This window comes from Penicillium cataractarum, assembly GCF_028827025.1.
Source record: "Penicillium cataractarum strain IBT 29864 chromosome Unknown utg000002l, whole genome shotgun sequence".
NCBI lineage: Eukaryota > Fungi > Ascomycota > Eurotiomycetes > Eurotiales > Aspergillaceae > Penicillium > Penicillium cataractarum.
This window is the reverse complement of record NW_026622738.1, coordinates 3044687-3064233: the sequence shown is the minus strand read 5'-3', so window position 1 is coordinate 3064233 and position 19547 is coordinate 3044687. Positions and strand designations below refer to the sequence as shown.

The 19547-nt window shown below is 50.1% G+C and overlaps 6 protein-coding genes across 6 annotated transcripts; 3 read left to right on the top strand and 3 right to left on the bottom strand.

Moving 5' to 3' along the window:
- Window positions 1-50: 50 nt before the first annotated feature.
- On the top strand, window positions 51-2042 carry N7496_003196 (putative alanine aminotransferase; the record flags this gene model as incomplete). Its single annotated transcript, XM_056696127.1, has 3 exons — window positions 51-180; window positions 482-1728; window positions 1788-2042. 3 exons carry the CDS (start codon window positions 51-53, stop codon window positions 2040-2042), a joined length of 1632 nt encoding a protein of 543 aa, XP_056558339.1.
- Window positions 2043-2719: 677 nt separating this feature from the next.
- Window positions 2720-3613, bottom strand: N7496_003195 (bZIP transcription factor; the record flags this gene model as incomplete). The annotated part of the gene is made up of 3 exons (XM_056696126.1): window positions 2720-3112; window positions 3176-3451; window positions 3527-3613. 3 exons carry the CDS (start codon window positions 3611-3613, stop codon window positions 2720-2722), a joined length of 756 nt encoding a protein of 251 aa, XP_056558338.1.
- A 2656-nt stretch (window positions 3614-6269) lies between these two features.
- Window positions 6270-8111, top strand: N7496_003194 (uncharacterized protein; the record flags this gene model as incomplete). Its single annotated transcript, XM_056696125.1, has 4 exons — window positions 6270-6765; window positions 6832-7133; window positions 7187-7302; window positions 7355-8111. 4 exons carry the CDS (start codon window positions 6270-6272, stop codon window positions 8109-8111), a joined length of 1671 nt encoding a protein of 556 aa, XP_056558337.1.
- Window positions 8112-10358: 2247 nt separating this feature from the next.
- On the bottom strand, window positions 10359-12117 carry N7496_003193 (copper fist DNA-binding domain-containing protein; the record flags this gene model as incomplete). Its single annotated transcript, XM_056696124.1, has 3 exons — window positions 11974-12117; window positions 11723-11884; window positions 10359-11656 (listed from the first exon to the last, which is right to left on the bottom strand). The coding sequence occupies exons 1-3, from the start codon at window positions 12047-12049 to the stop codon at window positions 10359-10361; spliced, it is 1536 nt and encodes a 511-aa protein (XP_056558336.1). The 5' UTR covers window positions 12050-12117.
- Window positions 12118-15139: 3022 nt separating this feature from the next.
- On the bottom strand, window positions 15140-15801 carry N7496_003192 (uncharacterized protein; the record flags this gene model as incomplete). Its single annotated transcript, XM_056696123.1, has 2 exons — window positions 15140-15296; window positions 15383-15801. The coding sequence occupies 2 exons, from the start codon at window positions 15799-15801 to the stop codon at window positions 15140-15142; spliced, it is 576 nt and encodes a 191-aa protein (XP_056558335.1).
- Window positions 15802-16658: 857 nt separating this feature from the next.
- N7496_003191 (putative C6 finger domain protein) lies at window positions 16659-19284 on the top strand (the record flags this gene model as incomplete). Its single annotated transcript, XM_056696122.1, has 4 exons — window positions 16659-17060; window positions 17137-17249; window positions 17305-18350; window positions 18407-19284. The coding sequence occupies 4 exons, from the start codon at window positions 16659-16661 to the stop codon at window positions 19282-19284; spliced, it is 2439 nt and encodes an 812-aa protein (XP_056558334.1).
- Between the last annotated feature and the right edge of the window lie 263 nt (window positions 19285-19547).

Sequence of the window (19547 nt, the reverse complement as noted above, 5' to 3'; positions counted from 1 at the left end):
AACAAGGACCTTGATTCGATCAATTCGAGGTCTGATCGTCTGACTCCACGATGTCCTGGCAATATAAGCTCGCCTCCAGTGTGCGGGCCTCTCCGAAGGCGTTCGTGACCCGGCCGAATGGCCGCCTCCTACTTCGCCCGACCGCGCGCGGCGCTGCGGGGGGCTTCTCCGCTGGATCAGGTACGTGGGATGATTTGCGTTTTATATATAGATGGGCTCTTGATTTGTCCCCCCTCCGACCCCTCTTGAAGCGCGGTTTCCGCTGCTGTCGTATGACTACATCACATTGCTTCTTTCCGTGAATTGCTTCACCGGGCTCGTACCTTCCTCGACATCAAAAACCCTTGACTTGCCATACCTCGACCTCAACCTCTACTTCTTCATACTATACTCCTCTTTACACTTCACTCACTCTACATCAACCTACTATTCCATATCATTATCCTATATAACTAACTCTGACCCCGCGGGTCCCCATCAGTGACCGCCATGACTCAAACCACCGTCGCTTATGCCAAGCGCACCCTGACCACCACCCAGCCCAGATGCCTCAACATTGACAACATCAACCCCCACATTAAAGCAGCCAAGTACGCCGTGCGTGGTGAACTGGCCGTCAAGGCTGAAGAATACCGTCAGCGTCTGGCCGATGGTGACAAGTCCTTGCCCTTCGATAGCGTTATCTTCGCCAACATTGGCAACCCCCAACAACTCGACCAGAAGCCCATTACATTCTTCCGTCAAGTGCTCAGTCTCGTCGAGAACCCGCTGCTTCTCGAGAACACCGAGGCCTTGAAGAACTCGTTCGGATACAAGCAGGATGTGATCGACCGTGCCCAAACCCTGTTGGCCAATGTGCAGAGCGTTGGTGCTTACAGTCACAGCCAAGGTGCTCCCGGCATTCGGAAGAGCGTTGCCAAGTTCATTGAGGAGCGTGATGGCTTCCCCGCCAACGCCCAGGACCTGTTCTTGACTGCCGGTGCTTCGTCGGGTGTCAGCACCTTGCTCAATGTGATCTGCAACGACTCCAACGCCGGTGTGCTGGTCCCTATCCCTCAGTACCCATTGTATACCGCTACCCTGGCCCTTCTGAACGCGCGGTGCGTGCCCTACCTGTTGGAGGAGCAGAAGGCGTGGGGTACCAACGTCGATGCCATCACCCAGTCCATCAAGGAGGCCAAGGCCGCTGGCACCAACGTCCGCGCTGTTGTCGTGATTAACCCCGGTAACCCGACCGGTGCCTCCCTGACCCCCGATGACATTAAGAAGGTCATCGATGTCGCTGCTGATGAGAAGCTGGTCATCATGGCCGACGAAGTGTACCAGACCAATGTCTTCGAGGGCGAGTTCGTCTCCTTCAAGAAGCGTCTGCGTCAGCTCCAGAAGGAGCAGCCCGGCAAGTACGACGCCGTGGAGCTGGTCTCCTTCCACAGTACCTCGAAGGGTATGGTCGGCGAGTGTGGTCACCGTGGTGGTTTCTTCGAGCTGGTCGGTTTCGACCCGCTGGTTCAGGAGCAGATTTACAAGCTCGTTAGCATTGGCCTGTGCCCGCCGGTCGTCGCACAGTGCCTGCTCGAGACGATGGTCAACCCTCCCCGTGCTGGTGACCCTAGCTTTGAGCTCTATCAGAAGGAGTACAATGGTATCCGGGATGGTCTGCACAAGCGTGCTCTCGCGCTGTACGATGCTTTCCAGCGTATGGAGGGTGTTGAGTGCCAGAAGCCTCAGGTATGTTATCAATGCTTCAATCTCCCAAGTTGAATTATCAACTAACGAAGAATGACTAGGGTGCCATGTACCTCTTCCCCACCATCAACCTCCCCGCCAAGGCCATTGAAGCCGCTCAGGCTGAGGGCCGCGCTGCCGATGAGTTCTACTGCCTGAAGATGCTCGACGCCACCGGTGTCTGCGCCGTCCCTGGCTCTGGATTCGGCCAGAAGGAGGGCACATTCCACTTCCGCACAACTTTCCTCGCCCCCGGTACCGACTGGGTCGAGCGCATCGTCAAGTTCCACTCCGAGTTCCTCAATCAGTACCGGTGAATTTGAACGTGTACAGAGCAAGAGAAGAACAAGATAACGAGTTATGCTCGACGACTGCGTGGTGTTTTTTTTTTCCTTTTTCTTCATGGCGAGCATTGCGCTTTGAGCTTTGAACTTGGGGCTTCCGGGTTGAGGCCTTTGTATCATGTCGTTATATGAGATTTGTCGTTGGTGGGTTCGTTAGCGGACTTTCATCCGAGACTTGCCGGACGCTGGGGTTGTCTGGGCTTTTTTGATACCATCAATATAGAATATACACATTGAATTATTTTTATGTACTTTTTTCCTGAGTCTAGCTAGATTTTGTATCTAAGTAGACTTGTATTTGTAGGGCGTCCCGCCCTGGGAACACTTAAGATCCCATCTAGACTAAATGTCATGTAATGCCATTTTCTTTGCTTGATAATTTTCATATTCATACTCATGGATCATATAGTCAATTGGCAGGGTATTTTAATCACTAACTTGAAAAGAGTCGTAGCTATTATTTGGGATAGATTTCAGTAGCCACTGTCGCATGTTTCTTGTGCGCTCGTAAAACATAGAGCAAAAATATTAATACCCACGAAATTGCTAAGGCTTTTCAGAAAAAGAAGCCAAAAAACTCCCCCAAGAAAATATAGAACTCTCGCCAATCCGTCCCTGAACAAAAAAAAGAAAAAGAAGAAATCAAGCGACTAAGCGGCAGTATGTGTCTCGTTTGGCAATAGTAACTCCTGTAGACAACCGAACAAGTCTTCCAGCGGCAGATCCAACGGCTCGGCCATCACCGCAGACGGTGATGATAAATCACTACCCAGTAAGCCGGACAACGACTGTAGCCTATTCGGCCGTCTCAGTAGCATTAATATAAGACGCCACCGCTTGCGTAGATCTTGGATCTCGCTGATAAGAGTCTCGTTTTCCTTGGAGATCTTAGATAGTTCTTCGGACTTCTGGTTGAACCCATTCGAAAGCTCTTGGCACTTTTCTTCGAGTTCGGTAGTCCGTTGCTGGAGTATTTGGTAGCGCTCTTCTTTGCGTCCGCGGAATCGGCGCTGGGCTTCGCGGTTTTGCATGCGTCGCCGAACCTGTAATTCGTAATTAGTTTTGGCTCCTTAACTTGAGATTATGTGAGGTAATATGGAGCTTACAGTCTGTAGTTTCTGGCTTTCCGCGTCTCCTGTATATGTGACTGAGCCCTGGCTATCTTGTGAATCTGAGGTAGATCCTGAATCCGAGGTAGATAGCGAATCTGAGGCGGATAGCGAATCTAAGGCGGATAGAGAATCCGAAGCGGATAGCGAAGGCGAAATAGTACCATTGAAGGAGAGTGTAGAGTCGAGGTCGAGCGTTTGATAACTCTCGGGTGGATTGAGGTTACGGTCCGCTTCAGCTGGGGGCACCGAGGTGGGAGGAAACTCGAATCCCTGGTATTCTGCCATATAGTTCTTCGCAAGTAAGCAACGCGTTTCCGCTATAAGATTCGAAGAAGCCGAACTCACCATTCTAGGCTCCTGTGTTGGCATCTCTCCGCTCTGGTATTGCATGCTGAAAATGCTGGGGTTTTGAGAGTTCCAATAGTCCTCCATTGTGTGTATGTGTATCCGTGTGCGCCGCTGCGTAGCTGTATTCTGAATAGTTCGATTTGAGTTCTTGCGATGGAATCAATCTAATGACCAAGGGAGCATTTACTTTATATAGATAGGTTGAACATGTTTATTGATCTTGCCCGTTAATTGCAGGGATAATTAAACTAAACATTATTTACTTTTCAGCCAATCAGGGCTACTAAGGAGAGCACCGCAACAGGAATAGCGCATCCTTTGTCTACTGCATAAGCTCTGGGTGCTAAGGGAGATCTTAGGGCTCTTTGAGTTTCAGTATCCAGTCACGGTCGATTGATGGAAATCTTTTACGGCACTCCGCTGTCTGGACCAAATAAAGGATAAGGTGAGGTTTCCTGATGTGGCTTAGATTGATTTGATGTGGAGACCATGCCGGGTTGGTAACGGGCAGTATCTGTTAGTGTACTTCTGATGTGCCGGCGCAGCAGTCAGATAAGGGTAGCAATGTTACTCTGGCATCCCTGCGGCCCTTAAAATCTACCAGAAATCTAATGTCAGCCAATAAGATGAAGTTTGGAGTCATCCTCATCAGGACTAGTCGCTAAGTCACATTTACAGCCCAGCATTGTAACCCGCTAGTCAGAAGCTAGAAGCTCAACGAAGAATAGACTCACTAGTGCATATGTCCCCCTCTACTCCTGGACTCATTATCCTTAAAGACAGTATGGTTGTAGCCTGCAGCAGCTTTGCTGTGCGCCACTGAAGATTTTGGGACGAGATTATAGGTATAGCTTAGCCCGAGTTAATAAAATTCAGAGAGGCGCAAGACTTCAATTCAGTTCCTTTTAGAGCCAATGCTGGGAACAGCGCGACAGTATAGGCCAGTTATTTTCATCTACTCCTGGCCCCTGCTACCATTACTGTGAGATCTCAGCACGTCCTACCATTAGATTTGCGCTACGCTCATTGTGGATCGCTTCACCTATATCGAGCACTGCTTCTGTGGAGGGAATAGTGCCCATAAGAAGCGCATCGACCGCTCGTAGCGTGCGGTGGAGCCGGAGAACTCTCAAAGTTGGTGGCATAACCTATGAGAGAGAAGTAAGTCATTTCCAAATGTTCGGTCTAAACCAAATCCAGGTTCCTCATAGCCTGCCACAATTGGCCAGGCGTAAAATTCGATCTAAACCAAATTTGGATACCTCATTGCCTCCCATCATTGGTTAGGACTCAGGAGGAAATTTCGATCTAAGCCAGATCTAGCTACCATATAGCCTGCCGTGATTGGCCACCAGCGAAACTTCACATAGCTGTAATAGAGCTATCTTATAGGTATCGTCCCCTCCCATCTTGTTCGTTCTTAAGATTGCTAATGTACTGCAAACCCTCTACGCCTAAGACTATGAGACCATTTTATAAGTTTGACATTCTCTCCATGTGAGTCAAATACATAAAACAATACTATTCTCACTCAAACTTACAGGAAGCAAGGTTCTCAAATTGATACCACCTACCAGGCCTCTCCTGTCAATCAAGAACTCACAAGTGAACTATGCTCAACACTTTACAACAAGCCGCAAAGTCGCAAGTCGGAGAGTTAAGTTTGACTAGCGAATTTTTCCGGCTTCAAGACAAACAAGACCTTCCCCTTTCGCGCTGACTCGGATCACCTCCGATGCGGCTCGACTAACTCGACCGGCGATACGATGGTCCAACCAAACAATCGGGACTACAATTTGGCCAAACCCATATGCCGCTTTTGTCTCGGGTTTCACCAGGCTCCGATTCTTTTGACTGGTTCGAGCGACGAAACCCATCTCGAAGAGGTTCACAATTAACACGGAGCGCCTCTAACATTCTACACTCGTGTCTCTGAAAGCTTCAAAAGATGTCACAATTCGACTGTTCGAGCTGCACATTACACCGTAGGGTGGACCCTTAGGCTAAAAGCTTTCGTTTTGCGATTCAACTTTCACCTTTCGACTCGTGACGAGGGAGCTCCGCTTCAACACAAATGTCGTTACGCAATTGGTCGAATTGGAGTCTTGTCCACAAGGAATGAGAATGCGACTGGCCGGGGAGGTGGGGATGGTTTCATATCGCTGACAGGAGCGGGACCTAGTCTTCCGAGAAACTGAGTTTCCAGGCGCTTCTTTTTACCTTTAGAACGCCTGTCGGAAGTTTTCGCTGGCTAGGGCAGTTATCGGTCCAAATCCTTTGAGCTTCCAGGATGGACCCAGATGGGATTTTTGGGGGCTGACAGAGCGCGACTGCACACTAGGTAGTTGTCATCAATAATTAAGCGGGAGTCTTATTCTGCATCGCAACTGGAGCAATTTAATTGCAAAACTGGTCAGTACGTGCACTTTCATTGTCTCAAACCTCACAATTTCCGCACTTTCTGTACACTCCAATGACGCCGACCGCAGTGTGGTGCATGGCGGTCAATCCCTGCAGTAGTGCGATTTGTACTGGACTTACTCGGTTCCAAATACCAAGCGACTCTCTGACTGGCGGATGCTCCCCTAGCACCTCTTACTACTACATGACAAACCATGCCTATAGTATTACTGTGCTTAGTGCTTAGTGGAATTTCGCTAGGCTTCCGGTGACCATCATACAATCCCGTCCTGCTGCTCTTCATTATCCTAAGGATTGTCACGATCTTCACGCCCTTGCAATGTCGGATATATCCAGTCCAACGAGCAGTCAATCAAGTTTATCGCAAGATGGCTGGTCTGGCGACTCCAAGGCCTCGTCGCCAGCGTCTTCCCCGGAGAAGGCGCCTGACTCAGACTCAACAACTACAGGGTTTTTCTTCGTCGACCCCATGAATACTGGCAAGACCTCGACCCAATACAGCCAAGCCAGGCAAAAACAGGCATTTCTTGCCAAACGTTATCACCGAGAGAGAAAGCAAGCTGCTATCCAGCGACTAAAATCTACGAAATCAGCTTCTCAGTCAACAACCCTTGCTCTATTAAACCCACCCGGCGCCCAAATTTCTCGACGGAACAAAGAGTTTATAGATGAAGACCAGAGGCCCGACAACTCTGAGGCAGTTCTGAGAAAAAACACCGGGACATTGACAACTTGCCTAGGGGAAGGGTTTAAAGATCCATTCAATAGCTACGCTATTCCCATGACAGATTCTATGCACATGTACTTGAATCACTGTATGTCGAATCTTGAATTTATTGGCCCACCTCCCTATATGCCTCCAAACTGCTAATATACACTAGTTCGAATCCACGGCGTCGGAGCGGCATATCCACTCAATGTGACGCTAATGGGTACATACCTATGGCGAGATCTCATTTCGATACCAGCACTTGTCAATATTTTCTGCTTCTTTAGTGCCAGGCATGTTGCAATGCTAGAGTCAAAAGCACATGGGACATCACAGTCTGTCCAAATGTCCATTTCCAGTTCATTTCAGTTTCGGGGAAGTGTTCTTAAATACCTGAATGATATTATGGGAGACCCGACCAATGCTATCGCAGAGACAACAATCTATGCTATCGCAAGCTTTGTGACAATCGAGGTATGCATCTCCTATTGAGACTCAGCCTTCCCCTATCACTAATTCCAATGCAGTCTAGTATGGGAAATATCGAGGCAGTTGTGGCACATCAAAGGGGATTGAAGAGGCTTGTTCACCTCTTTGGAGGAATTGAAGCTTTACCACATATGACACTTTCGAAACTCTACCAGTATGCTTCCTCCTGAATCCACCTGAAAATCAAATCAGCTAATTATTCTTAGATGCGATGTTAAAGGTGCAATCCTAAGGAACACACAGCCATTATTCCCCATGTCCGCACGCTTCCGAAGCGAGATCTGCCACGAGTCCGATGTTTTCCAACCTGATTGCGACCTTGCTATACCACCCGGATTAGAAGACCTTGGTGTTCGCTTCGCAAAAGGCTTGTGGTTTACCTTACTAGACAGAAGCATGCAAGCTTCTGTTACGATCTTTCGCCGTCTTATTCTTTATTTCGAGAACGCATCGCTACACCCTGAACATGGGTTGTTAACAGATAATGACCTACTAGTTGTCACAGAACATCAACTTCTCTCATTATCTTTCTCGGCCGACAAAGCACACAGTCTCAACGAGCCTCTTCGTCTTTGCCTCCTTCTATATCTCAATCTCCGCGTTTGGCATCTACAAGGCCTGCCTATCCTGGACTCATTGGTCGCGTCTCTCCAGGAATACCTAGAAGCAGAACTTCTGTATTTACAGAGTATTGCTCCAGATCTCATGTTCTGGATGCTTTTTATGGGCGGCATGGCATCCAGGGGGGGCTCATTGCATCCTTGGTTTGTTGCCCACCTTATCGAAACCAAGGAGTATCTGCAGGTACAGGATTGGATTGAAGCTAGGGTGATCCTTACCGAGTTCTTTTACACCCACCAACCTGGAGTAACCGGGGCAGAGGATCTCTGGAATGAGGCTTTGTTGGCTAAGTCATATCCATATATCGCGCCAAAAACTACGTTGCATGTTGTGAGGAAATGATCCTGTGGCAAGTTGCGTTCTGAGATTTTTGTCTTTTATTATAAATAGTTTAATTGCTCTCATACTTGTCTTCCAAGGAACATCACTGAGTAACGAATGACTCTACTTTAAAAAAATGAAGATAGATCCCTATACATGGGATTTCAATCAAACCCACGAATCAAAAATATACATTAATAACTCCGTCCCATTATCGCAAAGACCATCTCATCAAGCTTACCGAACCTCGATCTACCGGGCACGCTACCTACAGAAGGACCGTACAGCTCCAAGCCAGTAATATGTACTCCATAGTACCTACAGAGTCTTGGAACTTCGTGTTGTACATCCAACTCAAGTGGATGCCGCCCGAGATCTATCCATAAACTTTCTTCACCGCACACAGCCCACATGAAAAACCTGCTTTATCCTTCGCAGATCCTGACCGCATATTCCAACCCCAAGAACAAGGGCAATCCCTGTCCATACAGCATACACGGACCCGTGCATGGGCTAAGCATTAGCCAAGACTATGCAGATAATGCTTGACTCGTGAGATGCCAGTGAGCTGCAGGGTAAGGTAGGTGCAGCGCAGCGCACATCATGGTAGGTTACTGTCAGTTATCCCCCGGTATGTGCTGCCGGTATGTGTGATGGACAACGAACGGTACGGTAGTTACTAGTCAACTACCGGCAGTAGTTAGCTAGCTACTAGCGGGGCGAAAGACTTGGAGTATAATTACTGGATAGTGTGTGGAATTAATGAAGGAGCTTATTGTCTTACGCCTGCCCTGGTGAGTTAGAGACGCAGTCAGAAGTCTTGGTGGTTGATTAGACCTTGACTATGGAGTAGAAGATGATGGCTCGTAGTCAGGCGAACATGATCCTATGTCGAGAATTCTCAATAGAATCTACCTAACGATACGCATAAAGTTGTCTGTAGTAATCTTACTTCCAGCCCAGTCATACTTTAGTAAAATTGTGTGGATGATGCTCACCGCTACTTATACTAGAAAGGGCACGTGGGGATATATATCCGGTTCTCATGGAATCGTGAGAATACAACGCCGACCTCGGGCATTTCTAGGAGCACGAGTAACATTACTTTTTATTAAAAAAATTTTAATCAAACCTCCGAACCAAAAATATACATTGATGACCGAACCTCGATCTATCAGGGCACCCCAGCAGCCCCAACCCAGTAACATCCATGTAGAAACTACCTGGACCTCGTATATGCCCCATTCCCGCCCGAGATCGATCCTAAACTTTCTTCACACAGCCCGCATGAAAAACCTGCTTTACCCTACGCATCTCTATCCGCACACTTGAGCGCAGTAGTGTAAATCTAAAGCTAGTGTTCCGGGTGTTGATCCGATCCCGTTCGGCGTGTTTCCTTCCTCACCGCTAGATCTGTCGTGATACCCCATGACAAGCTTGGTGTGCAAGGTTAGCCGGGGGAGCTCTGTTCTGGCTCGGATGTTCTGCCGGAGGTGCGAGTATGTTGAGTATGGGGTAGATCGGCTGTATCATATACATATACGTACATGCATGCTGATGTATATGATTTATGTGGATGGTCACTCTATAGGTCGGTAGTAATCGGGCGTAGAGGGAAAAGCAAATTCAATGTACATACGGGGTAGGTGCAGGGATATGAGTGGTTGGTTAGGTAACATATTCTATACTGTATGGAAAGAAACGTACGCGGTGTGCAGATGGGGTGATTCCGGTGAGTATTTTGATGGTGGCTGGCTGATGTACATACCACCAGGTTCTCAAGGTAGGGATACATAACTCGAGGACTTGTATGCACGTATTCTCGTGTCAATGGGAGTAACTGGTTGAAATTGCGATGGAGGCGTAAGATATTGCAATCCTGGCCCTAGATACTCGAGTATATACATAGTAAACAAGTAACGTTTTCTATACATTCGAAATTCAACTGCAAGTCCAACAAATGGACAAGCCATGTACATATACCAAAGACGCATATCTCCAAATCGCAGATTCCCTCTAGATTGAAATGCTATCATGAGAAGATCTAGACTGGCTAGTAAAACAAGTGACAATATATAGAAAAAAAGATAGGCATTTATCATCATCTCTCATCAAGGTCATGAAGACGGTGTGGAGGTGGTGGTAAGAACTGACCGTAGAACCCACGAGACAGACAATGTTGTCCCACAGATTCCGCGGAAGAACCCCAGGGAGGAAGAGAAGAAATTAGAACAAGAGGATTTGCCAAACGAGTGTATCAACCATGTGCTATTGCGCCCACGTCTGGCGGAAGTATTCTTCCTCCAGAGGCGAGGTAGAACCTGTCGTATCGAAAAGACCCGCCGGCCAGATGGGTACCGAGTCCGGAGCCTGCGAAAGGGAGTAGAGCTCTGGCGCGGGGGTGGGCTTTGGATCGATACCCATGCTGGCCTGCAGTTGATGCTCGAGCGCAGCAGTGGACTCATTGGCGGACTTGAGGAAATCATCGATGTTGATCGATCCCAGGTCATTGGAAGACAGGAGCTGCGTTTGGGGCAGACCGACCAATGAGGACGCAGAGCTGACGCGGAGGTGGTCCATGTCCGAGGCTTCGCTCACGCTGTGCAGATCGTGCATATCGTTACCCGCATGTCCCAGACCCGGCAGCGGTCCAAACTCGTCAACCTCGGAGATGTCACCTGACGAAGAGGGAGGAGGTAGGCCCGAAGGATACGTGTAGTCGAAGCTAGCATAGGACGGCGTTTGCGTGCTGGTAGAAGCGGGGACATCCGAATACAACGGGAAACTGGACCAGTCGACAGATGGTGCGCCCGTACCGGTCGGACCAAGAGGCACATCCGAGTCGGGAGAGGTAAAGTACGGGTCATGATAGGGATCTTGGAAGGCCATGCAGGTAATCGGGGAGTTATTGGATGTAGTCGCAAAGGTGGAAAAGGTCGTAACATCGAGAGGCGGAGGGACACTGGTGATGATTTGCTCCAGGGGAAACTTGTCCATAGCGGCAGGGCCAGAGGTCGGGTTGTTGGAGGTACCGTCTATGGACGCGTCCATTGTGGCAGTCGACGGGAGAGCAGGAGTAGCAAAGCTGTCCAAAAAGGCTTGTTCAAGAGCAGTCGTAGTCGCGACGTCGTCCGTGCCGGCAGAGGGAATGCTATTGGGCGAACCATGTTGAGACGTTTGTTGTGATTGAGACAGGGGTTCCATGGAGAGGCTGAGAGGTTCTTGGACGAATGCCGACTGGGTCAACGGGAGGTGGTCCACAGACCGACGAGGCAAGTCGGAGGGGTGGTGGATGGTATGTGATCGTGGGATTGTGTAGGGCAATCCACACTTGTGGGCCATGTCATTATGCTTGTGGGCGGGTTTATGGTGACCATCACGGAAGATCGTCAGCGTCGACTCGGACTTGGTTGACGTGAGATGAGGTTTCCGCGGGTGTTCAGCAGGAATCGGTGGCTGAGACAGGGGCAAGCCTGCCTCCGGCACGGTATCTAGATGCGGTTCCTTTTTCAACGCACAGATGCAGCGCTGGCCATGGCTACAGCCACAGCGGTGAAGGGAGTCCTCTGTAAATTCAGATCAGAATGGGGGAACCGATAACGGCATCGCCATAAACAGCATCATATGCTCACGCTTGAGATCTCGCTTGTCACCATGAGAATCGGAGTCGGTTTTCTTTTTCTTGTCGCCGCACTCGCACTTGACGTGGGTAGTGCGAGACTTGCGTAGGCCGCGGCAGTGGGAACATTGAGAGACTGGGCGGCCTTTTTTGTTGATGTGGGTCAAAGGGCGGTCTATCGGGGAGAAAAGGGGAAAAGGCCAGATTAGTCGCATGTAAAAGAGACGAGGACACCGCGCAAAGTCGAGAGCATGATCGACATACCGCTGTGGTGACAGCTGCTGACCCGGTGACCCCGGACGCAAGCTTCACAGGCCCACTTCTCACCATCGATAAGCATCGCTGTGGTTATTGAAAGGTACACATGCGATGAATCGCGAAATGGTTATAAAAAATGGGGGTTGAATGGTAAATTGAAGTTGGAAATACCGATCGCAATGAGGATCGGAGAGGAGCCGTCAAGGCGGGATTTGGGGGGTATAGTTCAGCCGCTTCGTCAAGAGGGGCCGAATTGAACAAGAATGGACAAAAGGGTATCTTTGGGCGAAAGGGTGATCCCAATGCGCGGAAGTTCACAGAACGCCGTTCCCGTATACAGTAGTAATGGTATTTTGATATTGGGGGGGGGGGCCGAGGGAGGTTGAGGGAGAATATCGCACTGGCGTCTGGGGTGGAAGAGGGAAGGGCGAAACCGGAGGAGAGTCGTGAATCCGTGTATCAAAGATGAGAGAGGAGGAGGATTGGAGAAGAGCGAACTCGAGGGGGACCAAGCCTACGCACCGTTTGGCGCCGGCCGTGAGACAGGACACCAAGTACCGGTAGTGGCGGCCAAGATAGAAAGCGATCGATAGAAGGAGCCTGAAGGAACACCCTATGCAGGGAAGAAAAAGAGGAGAGAGAGGAGGCGAAGGGTTTAAAGACGGGGAGTGGGATTTTCGCGGCGCAAGTGGTCGTTGCAGTCTGCCGGAGCGAGGCACAAGGCACACTGTGACAGGACAGTGACCGTATTAATGGTACTCCGTAATATATTATGTAAGTTCTTCATGGGGGCAGGTACCTCACATGTAGAGATGATTCCCTCTTGTCTTCTCATTCCCCTTCTTTCATCATCTTGCAGCCACAATGACTCCTACGAATTATAATCTTGCTCATCCAATATCCTGCAGTGGAATTGAATCAATTCTTTCTGTGGCAGGCCAGGTTTACCATACCTACTCTTCTCTTTGACTCCCCCTTTCTCCGTGCCAACGAATCTACGGAGTAAGGTCTCCACCTCGACTCCCAGGACGTGGCCAGGCTCCACAACGGGGACTGTTTGTACGGCTCTGGTTAGGGTTTGATTCTTTTTGGTATTGATTCCCACAGTCAGTGAATGCCTCCAAGTTGGTCCAGCAACCGCTTGAAGATAAGTCATCCGATTCCAAGTTCATTATCCCCAAGGATTCGGGACTTTGGCCGGTATGGTATGTGCGGTATGCACATCAATACGTCAGTCCAAGCAGTGCATCAATGCATCCTTTGGTCCAGCCAAATTCAACCGCATAGCGACGGGAACCGCCTTGCGTGGCAACACGAATACAGTCCTGCTACCAGCTTCCCACGAGGGAAATGCAAACTATGGGGACTAGGAAAAACAAGCATGGTGTTACCACCACCTTCGTCAGCCCTCGGATTTCTCCCAACAAACTGGGTTATACGAGGCAGACCACTGCTACAAAAGAAAAGGAAACAAACACCGAAAACATGTAAAGCGCAAAAAAAAATTCAAGATCCCGTCCATACATTGAATGTTGGGGCAGCTCTCCTCTCGCTCTCTCCGGCGGAGTAACCGAGCACGGCCTTTTTCTCTTTGCACGAACAACCCCACCAGCAAAATGGATCTCGCTAGTAAAATCTGGGGCCGCACATCCCAAGCCTTAACACCTGGCCCCTTGAGAAGCGCAGAGCCATTGCTGGGATATGTTTCGACTGCCTCAAATCTGGATCTGTATAGGTCCCTGGTCGAGGCCGTTTCAAGGGGAAATAAATCCGTAGATCGAACCAGCCCATTACTAGACATCAGGATCTGTCCAGGTACCAGATCATCCGATCCACGAAGTTTCCATAATCCCTGTAATCTGCGCCTCTCATGGCCAAGTAATTGGTGCGAAGCAACGAATTCTCTGCTTGGCGCTGTCAGAAATCGTACAAGCCAGTCAGCATCTTCCACAGGAAAGTCTTCTCTCCTGCGCAGCAGATGCGCAGAAACGAGGGCCTGCAATACTAACCTATCGACGAAGATAACTTACAGTCGCGTACGGTACTGCATGTCATAGCGCCGTTCGACCTCGTCGGATGGCGTCACCGTTCCTGCTTCGGGCGGGCTGCAGAGGGGTCTAGCGCCGGCCAGCGTCGTGCCCTGATCTGCGCAACAATCTCCTCAACTGGCCAATCATTACCCGTCTGGGTGTCGGTTCCGGTTACGAGACAAATACACGCACGAGGAGAAACACGGCGGCCGTACGTACGTCTCGGTGAAATCTAAATTAAGGAACCGCTGGAACTAAACTGACCAGTTAGCGAGTGGTCTAGGCACCGGGTACGGGTCATAAATTACGATCGGGGGATCAACCTGACAAAAGGCGTTAGAGCCATCGGGCGAACCAGGGAGTCACTTTGGTGGGTGATTATTCAATTGAGAGAAAACATTCGTCGAGTTAACGGTGATCGACATGTGGTTAGCTAGGAATATATATGAATTGGAAATGCTTTTGGCGAGGTCTAGAATTGTCTTCTATAGGAGACGGGATAGATTGATTGCTGACGAGGACCACGGATACCGTTACATGTAGTTAGCGCGGGAAGGCAACCTCACTTAACTGTCAGCAATGCTTCCAAAGGATATCCATCTGTCTACCCATGATCACGATGGGGAATAATGAGCCGCCGCAAGAGAAGCTCCTTCTAGATCGACAATACCTCCCACTATATGCATAAACATACCAGTCCAATAAGAGATCAGAGGATAAAGATGAAGGAGCCCTCGGTAACTACTCTTGTCTTGAAGCTAACTAACTGGTCCAAATTAATTTAAGCAAAAACCTGATATTCTCTGAAAATCAACACACCCTTCAGCTAGCCAGAGATTGTCCACCTCAAAGTCAATACTCATCCTCAAGAAACCAAAATTTGAAAGACTCTTTCGTCTCCCGAATAGTCTGCTCCACATTCTCTACCTTGAAACCCATCTCCCTCTTTCGCGCATTACCACACGAGACACGTTCTCTAGTAAGCGCAATAATTGATCGCTTCAAAGCTCCCACTTTCGATCACGGTAGGATATCTCTCTCGGGGTCACTCTGGGGATTGACCGGTTTTTCCTTGGTTTGGCTCAATCTCGTCTTTGCTGAAAGTGCAGCCTCGTGTTGCCAAAGTTGATCTGAGGCTTGATCTAACGCACGCAAGAATGCTTTATCTCGAAGTGCATGGTCATGACCCAGGCACATAGGACATGCTTGGTAACCACCGAAGATCTGAGGATAGAGCCATGAGTATCCACCACACCCAGGGCAAATAGAGGTCTTCGTTTTTGCAGACGGGACATCTGCCTTGAAAGTAGTATTTCAAGACATCTCTATTTGGGAATTAGCATGTAAAGATCTGATGATGGTCATAGAAATTGAAGAATGCCTACCGCCCGTGAGGATTGACCAAGACTTGGGTACATTCCTGATTGTCATCTGGCGCAACCCCGGGTGAACGAGCATCGAGGATATCCTGGAGTAGATGTCCAGAATCTGGATCATGATTGAACTCCCATGGATCGCGATGCTCTTGTGAATCATAATCGTCGCGTCCCCACCATTCCAGCGTCTCCGTGATGTAGCGGACTTGGGGACCGTCCAAGATCCAGTTACCAGGCCACGCTGGGACATCCCAGTCAACCTGTCGTACTGTTACTGCGGAGGTGAGGGGATGAGGATCATTGTCGTCTGGGGCACCTAGAACGACGAACATGGTCGCCGTATTAGCATTATTTGGATTGGGATTCGGAGCGTAGACCATGATGAGATCGTCAGGCTGAACGGCCTGAATGAACCGGCGACCTGCCATTTTCACGATATAAAGACTTGTTGGTGGTGACCATCTATTTTTTGAAGTCTCTTGTCTCTGCAGAAATAGTCATATTTCGAACCCGAGTAAGGGCGGTTCGCCAATTAGGCAGGGGGACAACGAGCTTTCCTTAAAAGGGGACTCGAATACGCAATCACTGTGTCACTTTGAGACTGGATATAAGATATCACCGAAATCAAAATTAGACAGAGTATTCTACCAAGATTATAAGCCAAATTATATACGCATAGAATAAGTGAATGGGCTGGGGTTCTATAATTAGTCACCGTTCATTCTTCGCTCCCAATGAGGCTTCTCCCTACTGGGCCTACTGGGGATGGTCATGTCTGGGGGCATGCTTGAATAAAGGAAGTGACTAGCATTTCTGGTCACAATCAAACATGTACCGTGAAATCAATGTCTGCACAACAGAGACAAGCAAAGACTTTAGCTCCATCATCTGTGCCAGGTCCTGAGTGGAGGCTCACGATCGGACAAACTCGCCATCCGGTCGGAGAAGGGGATGGGGAAATAGTATTAATCCGCTGGAACACGCAGAAACAAAAGGCCGTCCTCCGTGATCATCCCGAGAAGCAATGAACTATATCAAAGTAAAAACAGTTGGATCGAGTGTCGCAGAATGAAATTCACAATGTCGCAACACAATGGTGTTGCTCAATGCGGCCGCGCTAGCCCCTGCCAAATTCCCTGACCGCGAAAAATTAGCCTGTAGAAAAAAAATAAAACCTTGCCTCCGCTGCTCCTGCGCGTCCTTCCCACCTCTCCACCATCTCCCGGAAGCTCGCTTTCCCCCCAACCCATCATTCTTCGTGTCTTTCGAGACTTGATCTCGCGCGATGAACTCCCGCGAGCAGTCTGATATGCCTCCGGCCCCATCCTACCCTTCTCCCAACGGGGCGCAGATGGCCCAGGGCGCTATGCCGTATTACAGCAACCGCCAGATGACCACCGATGAGCTGCTCTCCGCAGAGCTGTCGCGTGAGGCCTCTGGTCCTGGCCTGGGCGATGGATCAAATAATGGTGTTCATCATGGTCAAGGAATGGTTCTCGGCTCAGGTAATGCTGGCGACATGGGCCGTCCTTCTAACGAGGATCAACACCAGCACCAACACATGCTTCAGTTCCCCCCAAGCCAGCAAGTGGGCGTGGATCCGAATCATGATTTGAGTTATGGCGAGCAGAGTGCGCGTAAACGGTCGAAGATTTCCAGAGCTTGTGATGAATGTAGGCGCAAGAAGGTACGTCGCGAATCTCGCCTCGATCGAGACGCGTGCGGGTTCCAGCAGCTAACATTGTGAATCTTTCAAACAACAGGTACGATGTGACGCAAGCTCGGAGACCGGCCTCGAAACGTGTTCAAACTGTCGTCGACTGGGGGTTGTCTGTCAATTCAGTCGCGTGCCTATGAAGCGTGGTCCTAGCAAAGGGTAGGTGGACACGCGCCCCCGCAAAACAACACTCAAACTGACGAAGATGGTGCAGATATATCAAGGAGCTTGCCGAACGCCTTCACACCCTCGAAAGTCAGATGCAACCGGGAATTGTGCAGTCCGATGTTCCTTACCAGTCAATGAACGAGGTGTCCCTCGCCCGAGGGTACCAGGACTTCACCTCACCCGTGGACCCTGGCTCTGCCAGTCGCAAGCGAACGTACTCTGTCTTCGAGGGGCTGCCCAGCTCTTCCTTCGCTCAGCCCTCATTCAATGGCCGCGGATCGCAAAACGCCTTCGATGCTCCAGAAGCAACTGCCGACCCATACAACCCCACTGTCACCAGCGGCGGCGCGCCCAAGCCTGGCAACTTGTTCTGGAACCCTACTGGAAATGACCAGGATATCCCCAACGGTCTGTCCAATGTCCTGGAGATGACTGAATTGCCCAAGCATGAAGGCGATGATGATATGGCACCTGTGCACCTCGACGAGGGCGCCTTGGATGCGTACTACCAGAAGGTCCACCCTCTTTTGCCTATCCTTCCGCACACTAGGGAGCGTACCTTGGAGCTGCTTCATCAGTGCAACCGAGAGACCCAGGAAATCTTCTGCTATGCGCTGTACACCGTTACTCGCACTGACCTGTCGCGCGTCGCCGGCAATTTCGAAAAGGTCACCTCCTTCGACAACGCCCAGGATCTGCTTCTGTACCACACCCGCCAGCCTTTGATCGTTCATTCGACGGCGGCAAACTTGATCTGGTTCCAGACTTTGATCATGATGATCATTGACTGTGACACGCGTGGCCCGGACAACTTTGTCGTTAAGGACGGTCTCCCGAAGCACACTTTGGTCCAAGCCGCTAGCAAGCTTGGATACGATTTGGCTAAGAGCCAGGGCCAACTGAAGACCAAGCGGGTGTCCGATGCTGATGTTGATTCAGATGCCAATCTGACGCGTCGTAACTGGGTCGCCTTTATCATTTTGACACGCTGGTACGCTATCAGTGTGGCCGATGCGACTGTCATCGGAGAACAGGAGATTGGTGGCCGGGAGGATGAGCGGGTTGTCGGTCTGATTACCACTGGAATCGCCTGTAGGTTGAAATTCTCCCACGTTTCAAACGAGCATATTGCTAACATAGTCCTCTAGCCTATTCTACTTTCCTCTCCGAGATGGTCACCCTGGCCACTGTGGAGCACAATGTCTGCCAAACCACTACCGGCCTCGGTCGCATGGTCGGCGCCCACATGGTCGCTTCGCTCGAGCGCCTCGCGGAGATGGAGGATATCTTCAACGTGCACGAGATGCCCGAAAGCACCACCCGTCCGCTTTTCGAAAGTCTTCAAGCTCAGCTCTACTGGACTGTCCGCCTCCTGATCAAGCGCCACGTCTTTATCTACAGCCCCTATGAAATTATTTACTGCGCCCAGGAAGTGATCAATGAGCTGCACAAGGCAACCCTCCAAAATCGCCTTTCCACCCCATTCGATCTCCACAGCCTGGCTCTCGCCTCAATGACTCTTCTCGAGGCAACCGTTCTGCCCGAGCACAGTGATGAATGCTGGGGCTCGCTCGAGAAAGTGGAAGAAATCCTCGAACGCCGCAGCAAGCGCTCTTTGGAGGCTGCTGAGTTTGGCAATATCTTTGGGACGCCCGGTTGGGACGCCAAGATCCGTGTCTTCCTCGAGTGGCGCCGCGCAAAGTCTCAGGAGTCGCTTCTTCACGAGGCTGGGGGCGCAGTCAAGGTTGGTGCCGGTTCCCAGCCGCCCGTCATGGGCCCGAACGAGCAGCGTTCACTTCAACATCTGGCCGATCTGGCCGTGGGCGCCGAGGGCTCGGTTGGTCAGAACGCGTCGACGCCGCCTCCGGGGCTGTCTGCTGACCAGGGCGAGACATCGCCAAACCTTGCGCCGCAGCTTGCACAGGCCGGTGGTGGTAGTGGCCGCGTTGTGGTGGATTTCACTATGCTCACCAAGGAAGGTTATCTAAACGTGTTCTCCGGTCTTATCTACCGCCGGACTCGTTGAGATGCTTTCCTTTCGCCGTTTGTTCCTTTTTCTCCCCTCTGGTCTTAGGTTCCTTCTCAAGGGTGTCTATTGAGTTGGGTCGTTGAGCAAAACATCTTTTCTACTCGAGTGTTCTGCGCACCTCTTTATATCCCGCATCTCTACTTAGTGTTCTTCTTTACTATTCTTCCATGGGAATTTGACGGTTGATTTTCTTCAATTACCTCCTGTGTGTGCGCGCTGCTCTTCTGCTCCGTTTTTCTTCTCTGGTTCCGGTGATAAGC